This window comes from Typopeltis vanoorti, chromosome 20 (genome assembly GCF_054136105.1).
Source record: "Typopeltis vanoorti isolate ZY-2024b chromosome 20, IOZ_Tvanoo_1.0, whole genome shotgun sequence".
In the NCBI taxonomy this organism is placed as follows: domain Eukaryota; kingdom Metazoa; phylum Arthropoda; class Arachnida; order Uropygi; family Thelyphonidae; genus Typopeltis; species Typopeltis vanoorti.
The window spans coordinates 13,932,580-13,949,869 of NC_143568.1; the positions used below are offsets into that span (position 1 = coordinate 13,932,580).

General features: G+C 34.9%; 1 protein-coding gene across 2 annotated transcripts in view; it reads left to right on the plus strand.

The window, feature by feature from the left end:
- The window catches only part of Sec71 (ADP ribosylation factor guanine nucleotide exchange factor Sec71), a 581,865-nt gene that overhangs the window by 538,937 nt on the left and 25,638 nt on the right, over window positions 1-17,290 (plus strand). For both annotated transcript variants that reach the window (XM_090410617.1, XM_090410618.1), the window contains 2 exons: window positions 5,225-5,411; window positions 13,067-13,205. In XM_090410617.1, coding sequence (XP_090266743.1) covers window positions 5,225-5,411; window positions 13,067-13,205 — 326 coding nt within the window. The remainder of the gene's footprint in view (window positions 1-5,224; window positions 5,412-13,066; window positions 13,206-17,290) is intronic.

Consider the following 17,290-nt stretch of genomic DNA (forward strand, 5'->3'; position numbering starts at 1 on the left):
TAGCAATATCTTCATTTTCCCCTTGGAGGTTCATTGGTCAAAAATGTAAATCAGAAAAACAACAAATTCTGTTTTCTTTTTGAGCAGTATGGAAGAATACAACAAGCTGTTCATAACAGAAGAATTGAAAGCTGCTTTGCCTAAATGTCAGTGCCATACTGCCATTGCACCAGACAACATCCATTATGAGATGATCAAACATCTCTTGCCTTCTGCCATGGATCAACTATTTTCCCTATTTAACAGAATTTTCAGTGAGAATGTGTTTCTGGATATCTAGCAAAAGTGATTTATGTTGCTTTTTCTTAGCCATGGAAGAATCCAAAATTCCCAATAAACTATTGGCTAATTGCTCTGACCAGCTGCTTGTGTTAGATTCTGGAATAAATGGTTAACTATAATTTTTTGTTGTTTCTGGAATTTTTTTTTTTATTTCCAAAATACAATCTGGCTTTTGCGAACACCACTCAACAACTGATCATCTAGTTTGACTGGAAGCATCCACCAGAGATATGACTTCTTAAAATGTGAACACTTAGTTTCTTTGATATGGCATTGCTCAGAGAATTGGAATATTGCAAGACCTACACAATTTTGATTTCAGAGAGAAACTCTCTTTTTATCAAGAACTTTTTATCCAATTAAATCTTCCAAGGCTGAGTTGGAACCACTTTCTTTTGACTGTATACCAAAGAGGAGAGAGGCCTTGTGTTAAAGCATGAGTAGCGGCATTTGTTCCCACAGTAGTGCAAAGCTGGCGCAGTTATTTATGCGGAGGGCTTTTTTTGAATGAAAATTGATCTTTAGCTTAACGCAGTTGGATATCACTCTTGTATCCTGACATCTTTTTAAAAAAGCCAGCCTATTTAGTTGCCTAGATAGTTGTAGTTTTGACTTACCGTATTGTCTGGATTTGCGTGCTATTTTTTCTCAATGAATAATTAGAATCAGTGTGTTGAGACTTAAGTGCTGTGAGGACATCATGTTGGAAGCTTAATGGATTGTATACAGCACTCAGAAAGGATAAAACAGAATTTAATACTTCCTATATTTTGTCTCAGTCACTGAGACATCTTCAGGGATTACAGAAGACTAATGTAACATATACACAAATACCATACAATACTAAGCCAACCACGTGGGTTACTAAAGTCCTATCTAGGTGGTGTGCCCTTTATGGGTGGTTGTAGGTGGCCTGGAATATAAGGTGGGATCTCTGATGATTAATGTTTCCCATATCTTCGGAAGTTTAATGACCATATTTATTTAGATTTGGTTGATTTCTGAGAGCTGCTGCAGATTCTAAAAATAGTCTCTCTTTTTTGAATTTACTGTGGTGGAGCATAGTGGTGTTTTTTTCCAAGAGATCCTGTGGATTTTATCCAAGACATGGTCAGCCAGTCCTGACTGACCATAGTCGTGGTTGCAGATGGTATGACTTGTGTTCTTCTAGGCAGATGGTTGCTGATCTACCTGTTTGTCCAAAGTATGCCAGCTTACAGGAACAGGGTACTTTATAAACGTCAGGCACTGAGAGAGGAGGGAGCTGATCTTTTATAGAACGGATAAGGCTGGCAAGTTCACAGTGAGGAGCCTAAATGCTGTGTGAAGGTTGTACTTTTTTAAAATCTTGGCTATTTTTTCTTGGAGGCCCTCCACATGGGGGGGTGGGTCTTTTTATGGTGTAAGTGACCTTCCAGTGATGGTACCCTTTTCAGTTTTCATCTTTGTCAAACTTTTTTTTTTCACATATTTTTACTCTATTTCTCCACAATCTTTTTTTACTTTCCTGTTTCCCCCACCATTATCCAAGGGTTGATGGTGGGGGAAAGAGGTGCCCTGCCACCATAGTTGCCATGTAGCAAACCCATGAACATCCAGAAAAATGGTTCTTGCCACTGTTGCACTTCTTTTGTCCTTACTTCAGCAAGATAGGCAGTTCTGGATGGCCTGGCCAGGATCCTTTGACCCTTGTCTCCTTCCCATGGTCCAGGACAAGGACCAAAGCTTATGGCATCTGGGATATCTCTGATGTTACACTTCCAAGCATATTTATTGCTTGCAGGATAGTGAATATCTATGTGCAGATCCATGCTGGGTGGGTTGCTTTGGTGCTAAGAATGAGTCTTTCATCCTAAGCAAAAAATACAGAGACTCCTAGAAATATACCATCTTTTCTGATTATAAATTCACCAGGTGAATGTTGAATGCTTCCATGAATATGGATGTTTGTTATTATCTTTAAGTGGAAGATGAATTTCATCAATGCTGAGAGCACTGCTCTGCTTATTGGAGGTTTGAATTGGGTTGAAAAAGTTCCAGGTAAAAAATAAATAAAAATACAAATATATATATATATATATATATATACAGGGTGTTCGGGATAAATTTGACAGTTTCGTAAGGAAAAAGAAAATCTTCTTTGTATCTATTAAATTTAATGAATTGACAAAACAACATTACAGGCAGAGTTAATTACAATACTATCAACAAGATTTACTCAAAATAACCACCATTAGCATCGATCACAGCTTCAATTCTGCTTCGGAACCTCGAACAAGCTGATGCTACAGTCTCCCTGGGAAGGGCCGCAAAAACTGTTTTAATTTTATCCATTAACTGGGCTTTTGTATTACTGGAAGTGCGATTGGTGTCTTTTTCAACTGCGCCCCATACAAAATAATCCATGGGGTTAAGGTCTGGGGAGTTTGGAGGCCAAACATTTGGACTGGTGAAGTCGTAGAAATTTTCAGACAACCATTTTTGACTTTTCTCAGAGGTGTGGCAAGGGGCCGAATCCTGCTGCCATACATACGGCCTACCATTGGCTACCCTTGTTATCCAGGGCTTGACTACAGTTAGCAACTCCACGAACAAAGCCCGAATTCCAATGCCAGGGTTCTTCAACACCTGTTCCTGCAGATTTGCGAGGAATTCTGCTGTACGAACGCAATCAGATCGTCTGCTAGGGATCTTTCTTCTTGCTACATCCTCGTAGTCACCATTGCAAGTCTCTAGTTCATGCCTGATTGTTTTTACTGTATTCAGGGAGCATTGGGCAGCAGTCGTAATATCCTTATTTTGATGGCGGGCACGAATCATCATGATACAAGTTATTCTCTTCCATGATTCAGGTGGGTTCCAGCTATCCATCCTTTCTGACATCTTGTATATGAATGAAGAAGGGTCCAAACTTTTAAATGAAGAGAAGTGTGTGTTAATACATGTAACTTACGGAAAAATATAATTAATTATAAATATGTCAAATTTATCCCGAACACCCTGTATATATATATGTATAAAGTTTTTTACCTTGGGTATATATTATGTTAAAGATACCAAGCAATTTTATAAGCTAGGTTTTTTAATCCTTTTTCTCAAGTAAGCAAACAGACAAGTAAGTCAAGTTTGCGGCTGCACGTAGTGCAACTCGTGATACAGGTGGAGCAAGCTCTGATCACTTTCCTTAGAATTTTCCCCTAATGCAAAGCACATTTCTTTGCGGAAATGTATGATGCTATGCATTAAGTTAATGGTCACTTACTTACCAGTTTCAACCTTTATTGAGGTCTCATCAGTGGGAGCCAGAATTAAAAAATGCCAAGGGTGAAGTAATACAGAGCTTATAAATATTTTTCCTAAATAAGTTGCCATAAGGTGCTTTGACCTCATTAAATAAAAATCTCACAATGAGAGTAATATGTAGAAAGTTTTTTACCTTGGGTATATATTATGTTAAAGATACCAAGCAATTTTATAATCTAGGTTTTTTAATCCTTTTTCCCAAGTAAGCAAACAGACAAGTAAGTCAAGTTTGCATGACGGAAATGTGCTTTACATTAGGGGAAAATTCTATGGAAAGTGATCAGAACTTGCTCCACCTTTACCACGAGTTGCCTAGTGTTGCACTATGTGCAACCGCAAACTTGATTTACTTGTCTGTTTGCTTACTTGGATAAAAGGATTAAAAAACCAACTTATAAAATTGCTTGGTATCTTTAACATATATATATATATATATATATAATTAATTTCAAAAAATTCTTCACCAAGAATAATAAACTTCACCAATTGTTGATGACAATCACATAAAAAGAAAAACGAGATGATTTAGAAAAGAAAAACAGGATCAGGATTAATAAAAATCAGAGAAGGCTGAACTTAGAAATTTCATGACAGTTTTAAAATACAAAGTTTGGTTAGACAATCATTCCACACTAATCTTATAATCTAGACTTACCTTCAAGTAATTTATTTAGTAAGGCCCTTAAAGAGTCACCTTTGTTGGCATGTCTTTAACACTGATGAGGAATGAAAAAAACATTGATGATTAGTTTAGAAGTTATGATCATTCATTTTTCTGAAGCTTAGTTCAGTGATAAGAAAATGTATTCAAAACCATAATTTAATCATATAACTTGTATTCTCTGTTGGTGCATTTCACAACATTAAAGCAGTTATTAATATCCTTCTGTTTTTCTCCATCTATACATGTGCTATAATAACACTGCTCTCATTAAATAGATTTTGATGAAATTTGATGATTATTATCCTACTGAAATTTGTTGTCACTGGAGTTTGGCCTTAAAATTTGACTTTTTCTTGTGGTATGTTGATTAAAATTAAAGCCAAGTTAAAACAGCTAAAGCCATGAAACAAGACTGTTATATCTTCTTCCACTTGTTGCACGTGTCTTTATGGGAGGATAAACCTTTCTACCTCCTTATGAAACTGCTACCTGACATCCACTTGGAAAGCCCTTATAAATATTCTTCATATCCTAGACAGACATATCTTTTTAAAATATAAGTTTGTCTAGGGCATGATGAATTTCCATCTGCAGAGGCTTTTTTTGGTATACAAAATATTAAGTTATATTGCACCAGTATTTCTAAGACATTTAGTGTGCAGGCTGATAATGTGAAATTGTTGTGATAATGGATGAATAATGCCACTCTACAGCAGTAATTTTATTAATTCATTCATAATGTGTTTGTTACCTGTGTTTCTTGCCCAACTTCAGCATTCGGTTTGTGTCCCTAGATCTTAATGCTGAGACCATAAAGCATCTCTGTTGGGAAATCAACTGAGATGATTTATGGTCTTTATTGCTTAATATTCATGATTTTCTTGGATCATTTCAGTTCTGCATTAATAATATTTAACTTAAAAATATCCCATATTAAGGAAGCCTAATTAAATAAATTACATTATTTTACTTTAGGCTGATATCTGCCAAGGTGGAGATGTTATTCGGTTTGTAGATAGCCAACAACAAGAAGAGCAAGGCATGTATCCATACCTCAGTTCACCTCAGCTTCTACAACTAGTCGATTGTCTTTTGGAGTCTCATCATTTTGCCAAAGCCTTTAATTCCAACCATGAACAGAGAAATCTTTTATGGAAAGCTGGTTAGTTCTCTCAGAGAAATCATTGCTGTGATGTTAATATTATCATTTTAAAAAAATAGTAGTTTAAGAGATAATCAGATTATCCATGCTATCTAGGCTAGCATGAAAAAAATATACTAATAGAAGAAGAAATAAATAAATCAACTAAGAGATTTGCATCTTACCAGATGCATATCTCTTAGTTGTGTAGGTTGTTCCTGTGAATCATTTAAAGGATGCTGATCATGTCTAGAAAGAGACAATTAGTATTGAAAAAAAAAACAATGGAGGGAAGGAAGGTGATTGTGATCTTAGCCGGTATGGAAATGAGTCCATTGATTGAAATTGAATTTAAATGGTCCTGCTCAGGTCGTGTTCCAGTAAGTCACCAAGAAACATGAATATTTCTTCAAAAAGTGAAAGGAATGTGATTGAGCTAATAAGAATGTGAATGAGATAGGGACCCAAAAAAATATGTAAAAATAAGGATATTAGTTTTACTTTTCTCATTTATACTTTTTTGTTTCATGTTATTGCATGGGAGCCTTTATAATATCCAACAACTCATTGCAGGAAACCCCTGCTCTCCATGCAATATCTAATGTATCTCTTCCTTGACTATGTTAATTAAGAAAGCACTTACAATAGACTCTGCAGCCCATTCCACTCATTTGCCACTCTCCAAGTGAAAAATCTAGTCCTCACACCCTTGCTAGCACTCTTACTAAATTTTCAGGGATGACCCTTTATTCCCCCTTTCCCAAGCTAAATGCTAAAAAATTTCCTGTGCATCAGTTCTATAAAATACATTTAGTAACTTAATGTTTCTATCACATTCCATCTTTTGTGCCTATTAACCAACTTTTGCAATCCACAAACCTTCAATCTCTCATCCTAGTGGAACATTCCACAGATCCTTCACCTTTTTGGTTACTCTCCTCTGGATCAACTCCACTACTTCTTCCTTCCTAATTCTTGCATCCAGATATGTTGGTATCAATACCTTATAAATACCTTCAACTCCGTATCTACCAACTTCCTACAAGAGTCCCTAACTTTGTCAGTTTCCTAAAGTACAATTCTATCAACGTGGAACACAGCTAGTAATCTTTTCACCCCAAAATACTTAACTTTAAACTGGCATTCATTATCTTTTGCCCATACTGTTAACTGTTTAAATCATTCTACAAGCTCTCTTTATGCTACACAATTTTGCATCATTAACAAATAACTGATTATTTCCCTTCATATTGTTTCTTATATATTGTAGCCTGTGTAGCTCAGTGGATGTGGCGTTTGCACACCACTGCGCTTAGCCGCACGAAGGAAGGCTTGGTTTCGAGTCTAGTCGGCGACTAGAGGAAATTTTTCTAAGCCTTTTTTCGACCGGTTCCCGAGTTAGTCGATCTCTGGCACGGGCAAGCAGGTTTTTCCTCCCGGAAACTCGGGTTTTTCTTCCTGTAAACTCAAGAAAATCGACCGTAGAACCCACATTATTTCAGACATTAAATATATTGTGGTAGGATTAGGGACCACGAGATGGCGGCACATTTGAGCCGTCTCTCTTCACTGCGCACCGCTTAATTAGTGATAGCCTTGGGCCATCTGTCTCTGATTGGGTACCAGTGGAGATTGAACTGCCCACTCAGTCTCCAAAAGTTAGATAGGGCTAAATGGCCTTGCCTACTCCCGTATACGGGAATAAAAAAAGGCGTTAGCTGATTTTTTTTTTAGCTGATTGTTTCTTATATCTTTTATGTACAAATTAAATAGTTATGGTCCAAGCACATACTATTGCAGCAGACTGCTACTAGTCACCACCTGCTTTCTGGATTCTGTTTCTCTGTATGCTATGCTTTGGTATCCGTCTGTCAATTGTGTGTGTATGGGGGGGGGGATAGGTTGAGTATATGCTTATTTCCTTGTCTTTTAGTCCCTGCCAAGTGAGCATGATATATTGTGAAATTCTTAATTGTAGAATACAAATTTTGATGCGAGATCATCACTCTGTTTATTGGAAATGAAATACCTGAACAAAGTATTATATCTGGCCACCAGAGCAGTTTCCATCTTATTTAATATTTATCTCACTGTATTGCAGGGCATCAATAACAAAGAACTCAACATTTTCCTTCATATAGTTTCCTATATGATTTATATACAAATTAAACAGTGAATGCTCTGTGTTCATTTTTGATAAATCTGACCAATGAAAAGGTTTATAACCTTTCATGGGTTACCCTTTTCTTCATGGTTACACGGTGATCAGTATTCATTATAAAAATTATGGAAACAACTACCGCACTAGAGTAAAACTTCAGTTTAATATAAACTAAAATAATCGCTCGATGTTTCAACCTTCACATTAAGGTTATCATCTGGAGTATACACATATATACAAAGAAACAAGCTGCACGACAATCTATATGGTATGCTATAGTTACATTTATTTGGTCAACCTTAAAACTACTGGCCTTACCTCTTGTGGAAAAAAATAGATTTATCAAAAAATAAATAAATAAATAAAACATATAATTTGAAATAGTGGCTGCAATCTAATTTTGAACAGGACAAATATCACTGAGAGAAGAATTGCTCAAAAGTTTGGCAGATAATCAAAGGACAGGTTTCAGATGCAAACCTCAGGCTTAGATTTTCAAGTATTATTATAAAAAATTGATGAAAGCATTTAAAAAAAACCAAACTTTAGTGACTTGGTAGCAAGCTTGAAGAAATCATTGATAGATATGGCTTGAGAAGCATGTATGGAAGTTCCTGTAAGGATTGAAAAATTCAAACTCTTTGATAGCCTCAGAAAATAAAAAATAAGAAAAGTAGTACAGGAAAAAGAAGAAAATGTATAGAAAGTTCCTGGCAAGTAAATTCTGCATATGCTCATAGAAAGCTTATAGAACATGCTATAAAGCTAAAGTATTATTATTATCTGAGACCTCCAGGGAGTCAAGGGAGGCTATACATCATCCAAACCAGCTGTCATACATTCCCTTAAATTCATTCACACTAGATGCACTCACTACTCCCTAATGGCAAACTATTCCACTCACTCACTGCTCTCTAGGAGAAAAACCTAGCTCTTACCTCTTTCTTGACTGTGAACAAACTAAATTTCCATGGATGCCCCCTCCCCTGTGTTCTCTCCCCACCTTCATATAATGAAATATTTCATCAGATGATATCCTATAACACTCATTCAAAAGTTTATAGACCTCTATCATATCATCCCTCTCTCTCTCTCCCCCTCCTATTAATCAGAGTCTGCAATTCACATGCTTGCAATCTGTCCTCATAATCTAAATCCCATAATGTGGATATAATCTTTGTAATTCTTTGCACTCTTTTCACAGCTTACCTTAGAACTCGGGAGACCAAATCTGCACACAATAATCCAGGTGTGGTCTTATCAAGGCCTTATAAAGAGGCAAAATGACTTCCTTATCTTTACATGTCAAGGTTCACTTCAACATCCCAATTATCCTCTGTGTTGTATTTTTGCAACTTTTGCTATGTGACCTTAGAACTTCAAATTTCTGTTCACCAATACACCAAGATCCCTTGCTTCCTTAAATTCTTGTAGCATAATCCCGCTAATATAGTATTCTGCTGGAACTCTAATTACTCCAAAGTGCATAGCTTTACACTTACGATAAAGAGCCAAGAGGCTATTTTTCCAGTGGCATAAATTAAGTTAAGGGGATAATAAATCCCTCATTATTTTAAAGCCGGATACGAAACTCAGAGATCGAAATCTAAGAGTTTTATGCCGAAGGACTATCGGCGAATCCAGGCGTAAGTCATTACCTGAGTAGTACAACACTAGGGCAACTCGTTGCAAAGGTGGAGCAAGATCAGTCACTATCCTTAATATTTTCTCATAATGTAAAACGCAGCTCTTAGGAGATGTATTACTGTTTTACATTATGAGGAGAGGTCACTTCCCAGACCGGTTTCGATCTTTATTGAGGTCTCATCAGTGAGTAGGTAGACCTGGAATACCAAGGTTTAAGTGAACCGAACTTACATATACCCCCACTAATGAATTGCCAGAGCGATGTACCCATATATTATTATTACTACGATAAAGAGCCAAGAGGCTATTTTTCCTACTTTTCCCACTGATGAGACCTCAATAAAGGTCGAAACCGGTCTGGGTAGTGACCTCTCCTCATAATGTAAAATAATGTAAAACGCAGCTCTCAGGAGATGTATTAATCTCCTAGGAGCTGCGTTTTACATTATGAGAAAATATTAAGGATAGTGATGGAGCTTGCTCCACCTTTGCAATGAGTTGCCCTAGTGTTGTACTACCCAGGTGATGACTTACACCTGGACTCGCCGATAGTTCTTCAGCATGAAACTTTTAGATTTCGATCTCCGAGTTTCGTATCCGGCTTTAAAATAATGAGGGATTTATTATCCTCTTAACTTAGCTTTACACTTATTAACATTAAACTGATAGCCATTTTTTTTGCCCAAATTTCCAGCCTATTCAAATCATTTTGTAAGTGCTGAATATCTGTAGCATCCCTGATTGCCCTGCCTGTCTTCGCATCATCGGCAAACAATTGCACATCTGATGTTAGACCCCACCTGATGTCATTACTGTATAAATTGAACAATAATGGCCCAAGGACTGAACCCTGAAGTACACCACTGGTCATCTTAAATATGGCAGATTCATACCCACTGTATAACATATCCCAGTTTCTGCTTGAAAAGGGCTAAAGAAAAGTCATTGGGGAAATTTGAATAATAATATAGAAGATAAACATCATCATAAAGACAATGTTCTGAAGGATATTAAAAATAGCCAAAATATGGAGGAAAGAAAATGACATTAATTGCATGTGAGACAGGAAAACGGAATTTATAGAATCATTTAGAACATTTAGCATATGATGGAATTCTCAGTATAAAAACATTAGATCTCATAATAATGTATCTGTAAATGAGTTTGAGATGAGAATTTGCATTTACGTGCAAATTCTCAACCAATATCTTATTGGTGACAGTGATCGTGCAGTTTTTCACTTGGGAAGTGATGATTTATGTAAGAGCTTTCACATAATCATGTGCATATGTGGAAATATAAAGCAGGTAATAATTATAATAAACTAAAGCAGTGCCTTAGCATGAGAAACTGCATGATAGTGGAATCAGCAGTTCATTGAAATGAGTCAAAGGGTGCCTGAGAGACGCTATAACTGCATCTGCAGAGTTAGAAAAATTATTGCATGGGAGTTAATGGATGAGTAACACTTTAAAGCAAGTGCTGCAGAAAAAGAAAATGTTGTAGATCCAATATGAGGAAAGTGATGATGAGACTCAGAATGACTATAAAGAGCAGGCTAGAAGAATAACAGCTGTCATGAGGATGGCAAAAATCACATTATGAAAAATTAGCCAAGCCTAAGGAAATTGGAGAAAATTTTATCACTATATAGCAAGTAAAAGAAAGACTGACCACAGAAGAATAGTGGATGGTAGTCAAGTGTCAGATGAACTATCTGACACTTGGAATTCAATCTTTTGACCAGGCCTTTTGAATTATTCAGTGTAGCCACTGCAAGACTTTTATATCTCCATATTTGAGCATTTTTGATCAAATATTATTTACTGCAGCTACCTTTCTACATTTAAGATTTTGATGGCTTTTTCTACTTCAAATATGGATATGTATTCTGCTTTGCATTTCTCTTGAAAGATTTTTTTCTGCTGTTCTGTCACTGCTTGTCTTTCAAAGTAATTACTCCAGACTTCTAGGATATCCTTATCTTCAGTTTTCATGTCACATTTGTCACTTTGATTCCTTTTACAGTACTCTTTCGTAACTTTCTGATATTGACTTCCTATATTCTTACTGAAATCTTCCTGACTTTTGTTTGCTACTTTCACACATATCTTAGCTCTCTTTCATTTTTCTCTGTATTTTTTAGGACATCTGCTGACCTATTTGCTAGGAACTTTTGGTATACTTTCTTCTTCTCTGGGATTGCTTCCTTAACTTCTTATGCCCTGACTAATTAGGCACTATTTTTAATGTTGTTATCAAATTAAATATGGAAGTAAATAATAGGATAATCAAAGCTGGCATGGTGGGAGCTAGTTTGATAAATATATATGGAATGAGAGAGAAATTGGTGAAATCACTAAACTAGCAGTATTCAAGACAGTATTCAAACTGATTTTAGCTTATTTATCTGGGAATTGGGCTAGATATAAAATATCAGAGACTGGAGATCACAGATATGAGAAATGTGAGAAAAAGTGTGGGAGTGAACAGGGGGCATCAAGCACAATCATGTTAAAAATAAAAATATTAGAAAATGTTAGAAACTGAGAGGAGACCTCTTCACAGCCTGTAAAGATTGCAGAGAACAAAACCCATCAGAGAACTTAACACAGTATCCATCTAGATACTACTGAATAAACAAGAATGGGCTAGTGAGTTTGATCTTAATTGATCAAATTGTATTCTGTTTTGTTTAAATATCAGACATGAAAGTGCAATATGGTAAAATGTCATTCTAATCAGAATGTCACCCAGCTAAATAAGGCCTGCTGTTGCCTTTAGCTGAGGTGAACATCGAAAAGTCATTTACTGGAACAGCTTCCAGTAAATGACTTTTCACTATTCAAACTCGGGATAATTGAAAATGGGCACCATCAACATATGAAATATTATTGTGAAAGAGTGTGGTGTTACTGAGAAAATGAAGAAAAAAAAAAAAGTGAGATACTTCTGAATAACAACTATAAGATTATACATTTTGTCAATAGTTATCAGAGGAAGGTAGGAATAGCTATAGTATTGAACATTAAACATGAAAATAAACTTCTTGAATGGCAAGCAACTCCAAGTAGAATGAGCAAATTTCAAAATCAGAATGACACTGAGATTTATTCATGCATGTGATCCTCCCCAGAAAATTCTAGCTGGGAAGAAGTAGAATTTTTGACGTCATTAGAAAGGGCAACTAATATAATAAAAATCATAAAAGTTGTTCTTGTTACTAAACAGCAGAATAGGAAATGAATCTTAGACATATACAAATGCTTTTTGAAAATTTGGTGAGAAGAAAGGAAACAAAGCTAATACAGTTGATTTCCACTGTAAACACTGCTACAACAAACTGCTGAAAATTCCTAAATAAAAATTTTATAAGTACAATGCTTTACTTAAAAAAAAAAATTCACTGTAGCAAAACTGTTCATCATAACAAACTATTCCTGTTGATTGTATGAGTTTGCTGTAGTGAGAGTCAACTGTATAAAATTTTTCTGTAGCTACACTGCATAATTCAGAATATCAAATTACTGGTAATTGGAGTATGGCTCTCATTTATTAAAAAAATAGTACCTGTTTATAAAAATGAAAATAAAATGGATTGTAATCATTACAGAAGAACTTCTGCTCTAGGTAAGATATCATTGTTCTAGGTAAAATAAATAGAGACATACTTGAAAAGAGGCTAAGAAAACTTAGGAAAGAACATCCATTATAACATTTTAAAAAGCAAATTTACTGTTATATGCTATGTCTGTGATAAACATAGGATTATAAAATCAATTAGTTTTGAACGATGATAATATATCATTTGAAAGTGTTCAGTTGAAAACATTTACTTAATTTACATAGAATTTATTTTTAATTCCAGGTTTTCGAGGAAATGTAAAACCTAATTTGCTGACTCAAGAGTCGCAAAGTCTTGCATGCTCTTTGAGAATTCTCTTCCGTATGTATGCAGATGAATCACGTCAGGATGCATGGCCTCTTGTTCAGAAAAAGCTCATCATGTAAGGAATGTTCTTTTCTAAATTTTTTTTTCTTGGCAAGACTTTCAAAAACAAACATTTCTCATAAAATGACCTTTTTAAATAAGCTGGGCATAAATAAATGTGCCATTTCTTTAGTTTATTTAATGTGATAGTGCATTAATTTTTCTGAGGGTTTTTTTGCTTTCACATTTTTTAAACATTGATTGCCTTTGCTATTGAAATGCCTTCCCCCCACCTTTTATTATTTTTTTTATTTTATTTAACTTATGAAATAATTTATGTAAATTTTTTTCTGTCAGCATTTTATTGATATCATAATAAATAATCAAACTGTAATATAAAAATATGCTGTGCAGTAAACAAAGATGTTTTAAAACTATTTTTATTTAATGTGATTTATTGCATTATTTCTGTGGGTTTATCTGATTTCACATTTTTCATGCATTTATTATTTTTGCTACTTAAATACCCCTTCTTGTTTTTACTCTTGTATAAAATGGTGTATAACAAATTCTGTTTCTGTAGTTTATCATCTAGAAAATAGGAGGGGGAAAGCGTTTAAGAAAAAATAAAAAATAATCAGTCTAATTAATAACTCCTCTTTCCCAGTTACAGCCTACATTTACATAGTCATTAGATTCCTGGAAAATTAGCTTCTGAACTAGCTTGTAATATTAATTACGATGTTGTGAACATATGCATTTTATAGAACAGCAAAATGAATGTTGTTAGAACAGTGCAGTTCATATATAATCAATTCTTGTTAGAGCATACATAATAAGTTTAAAAGGAAATCTTAATACTTAGTAAACATCATACAATAAACAAGTATTTTTACTCAAATATTTTAATGAAATTTCAAGTTTTGGCAAGGGAAAACTGATGTTTGAATTTTTTTTTTAACTCTTTCTTCTAAATTTTTTAAAAGCTGTGCTCATGAATATACCTTTAAAAATATATAATTGGGTTTCTTTTGCCAATCAAAACTGTTGGTGAACACTTTTGTTTGAGGTCTTCAATGTCAGGTGACTTCAAATCTTTTACCAACTTTTCATTTTCATCATCCTCATTCATACTTTGTTCAGTTCCTCTAACACTTTCTAATTAAGTTGAATGTGTTTGGGCAACTGCAGCTATTACCTATATATATATATTTCCAAAGATCCTCAAATCCATTCTCTCCTGTTAATAGTGATGAGTATTTCAGAAGAGTACTTCTTCAGAGTTTGTTCATTTTGAATTATATGAACTTATCCCACATGCAGGCCTATTTAAATCCTGTCTTAGACATGAGGACCCTTTATAAGGATTTTACAGTGAAGTTGAATTAGCTATTCTCATAAAATAAATATCAGAGTTACTGACCTCTCCCCCACCCATTCACCCAGAAACATGATTTTTTTCAGTTCTTGAAAACAGACAAATCTGCCAGAAAACACTCACTTAACAGATATAACATGTTGATCTCATAACCTATGATCGTAAGCAGATCCACCCAGATATATGTGTGTCTGTTATCAGTAATGTATTCCACTACTATACATTCTACAATAGCCATCAATTAGTCATTTATGTTTTTTTCCATGCATACACACATCCTCTCCACTATATTTCATTTGTTGAGCTGATTTTGAATTTCAGCTTAATCTGATCTTCTGAACTACTTTAGAAGCAGTGAGACACCATAATGTGAAGTGATTAGGTGCTCAAAGATAGTACAGTACAGTGCATTCCACATCCTTATTGTCTGTAGATATAGTATCACAAATGATGCTTAACATAATCTGCATTCGCAAAGAATAGCATTTAAGTGCTTCTAACTAATTAAGTTATTAATTCTCTCTCTCTCTCTCTTTCAGATTATATCTATTCTATATTACTAAGTAATACAGTTGTAAAGTAATTTGCTCAGTTTAAGTATTGAGCCCAGTCTTTATCTAGAGAGCTTCCGAAATAATTTGAAAATATACAAAAAACTGATACCTGCAGTTAAAACTTGATTTTGGAGTTTCCAATTCTTAAGAATAAGAATGCCTTTCAAAGACATCAAGGATCATAAGTCTAATCTAAAGAAGTCTAATTTAAATTCTTAAAATAAAATAAAAAATCACAGTTCTAAATCCAATGTAAATGAAACACTAACTTAAGCAATTGGCTTCAGTGAACAAACTATAATTTAAAGGCTACTGTCAGTTAATTGTAAATGCATTAACATACTTCAGAAAGAACTAAATGACAAAGAGACAAAATCTGTTGTGTAAAGAAAAACTTTCATGTTTGGTGAGCTACTTTAGAACAATTCTTGTTTTACTTTTTGGAAGATAAAAATTCCTAGCTCTGCAACAAATACAATGCTTCAGTTGTAGTGGGAAAGCTGCACAAAAAATAAGTAATAGCAAGCAAAATGTCTTTATTTCTGGATCCAAAAACATCAGAGATACATTGACATCCAGAACAAAAAATTGTATTGCCACTGCTGCACATTAAATTAGGACTAATGAAACAGTTCGTTATAGCTTTGAAGAATGATAAAATTATTTCAGCATTCATTTGCACCAAATTCCCTTTTACCACTTACAAAAAAAGTGAAGCCGAAAGTTTTCATTGCTCCCCAAATAAGGAAAATAATGTGGATGCAACACCCAAGGTGATAAATGAAGCTAAGAGAGAAGCCTGGATCAAAAGAAGGTGGTTGGAAAAACAAAGAGACACAGGGACTGAAGAATATAAGGGATTACATAGAGAAGTCAGAAGAGCCATCAAGAAGGACAAGGAAAAGTTCTATACTAATAAATGTGATGAGATAGAGTTCCAGATGAGGAGGCACAATTACAAAAGATTATAAAAGGATGTTTTATTTAGTTTGTGACTTAAAGCACAAGTTTAAGCCCAAATTGAATGTCATCAAAGACCAGAATGGAGCATTACTAACAGAAGAGTTGGAAATCAAAAACAGATTGAAAGAATGCTGTAAGGAACTGTACAGCAGAGGGGATAAAGAAAATGTGGAGCCCTCTAAGCAGGAAAATTTTGATTTGGAACCTCCTCCACTTAGGCATGAAGTTTAAAGAGCAATTAAGTAGCTTAACAGCAATAAGGCCCCAGGTGAAGATGAAATCCCAGCAGAGTTAATACCTATTAGTTTAATATCTCATGCAAGCAAAATTTTATTGAAGATAATGCTAAATAGGATTGAGGCCAAAGTTGAGGCAGAGATGCCCGAGGAACAAGCAGATTTTAGGAAAGGTAAGGGCACCAGAGATCAGATCCTTTGCCTTAGACCAGTGGTTCCCAAAGTGTGCGCCGTGGCTTCCTCACAGGGGCACCGCGATTACAAAATTTTCATAATTTTATTTCCATTTTTAATTCGATGTGATAGGATGCGACATCTAACAGACCTGGTGCAAACCAGTAACTCACTTAGTAATAACTGTTTGCAGAAGCCTCTACAAATGATTACTGGATGGTGCTCTACAATAATTAAGTTTCTAGATTGTTTTAGTAGTTTCTCATTACTTTGTGTTCGTATATAAATAGCTGTCGGTTTCGCGTGTTCTTAGTGTTGAATTAGTTTGCGGAGATTGCATCAACTGAATATTGTTGTGATTCAGTCAAGTTAAGTTTTTGAAGTATTTCTTCTCATATGTATTTTTAAAAATGGATCGGTTTTTACTAAACATTAATAAGCGTTGTGAGAGAGAAAATAAAGAGGGAACACTGTCAAATAGTGGCAAGAGTGTGAAGAATTGTAAATATCAAAAATATGATGACAGTTATTTGGACTTTGGTTTTACGTCGACAGAAGTCAATGTTGAAGGGAGGCAGCAGTGTGTACTGTGTATGACAGTTTTGGCACCAGAGTGCATGCTACCAAGTAAGTTGAAACACCATTTAGAAACCAATCATCCCAGCATGGTTAGTACATCTCGTGACTACTTTACCAGAAAGTTAAAAGAGTTAAATCAACAAAAAGGTAGTTTTTACAAGCAGGCGTCAATACTAAGCAATGCTTTGTTAGCATCTTACAAGGTGGCACATAGAATTGCAAAATATAAGAAGCCTCATACCATCACAGAAAAACTCATTCTACCAGCTGCTGTAGA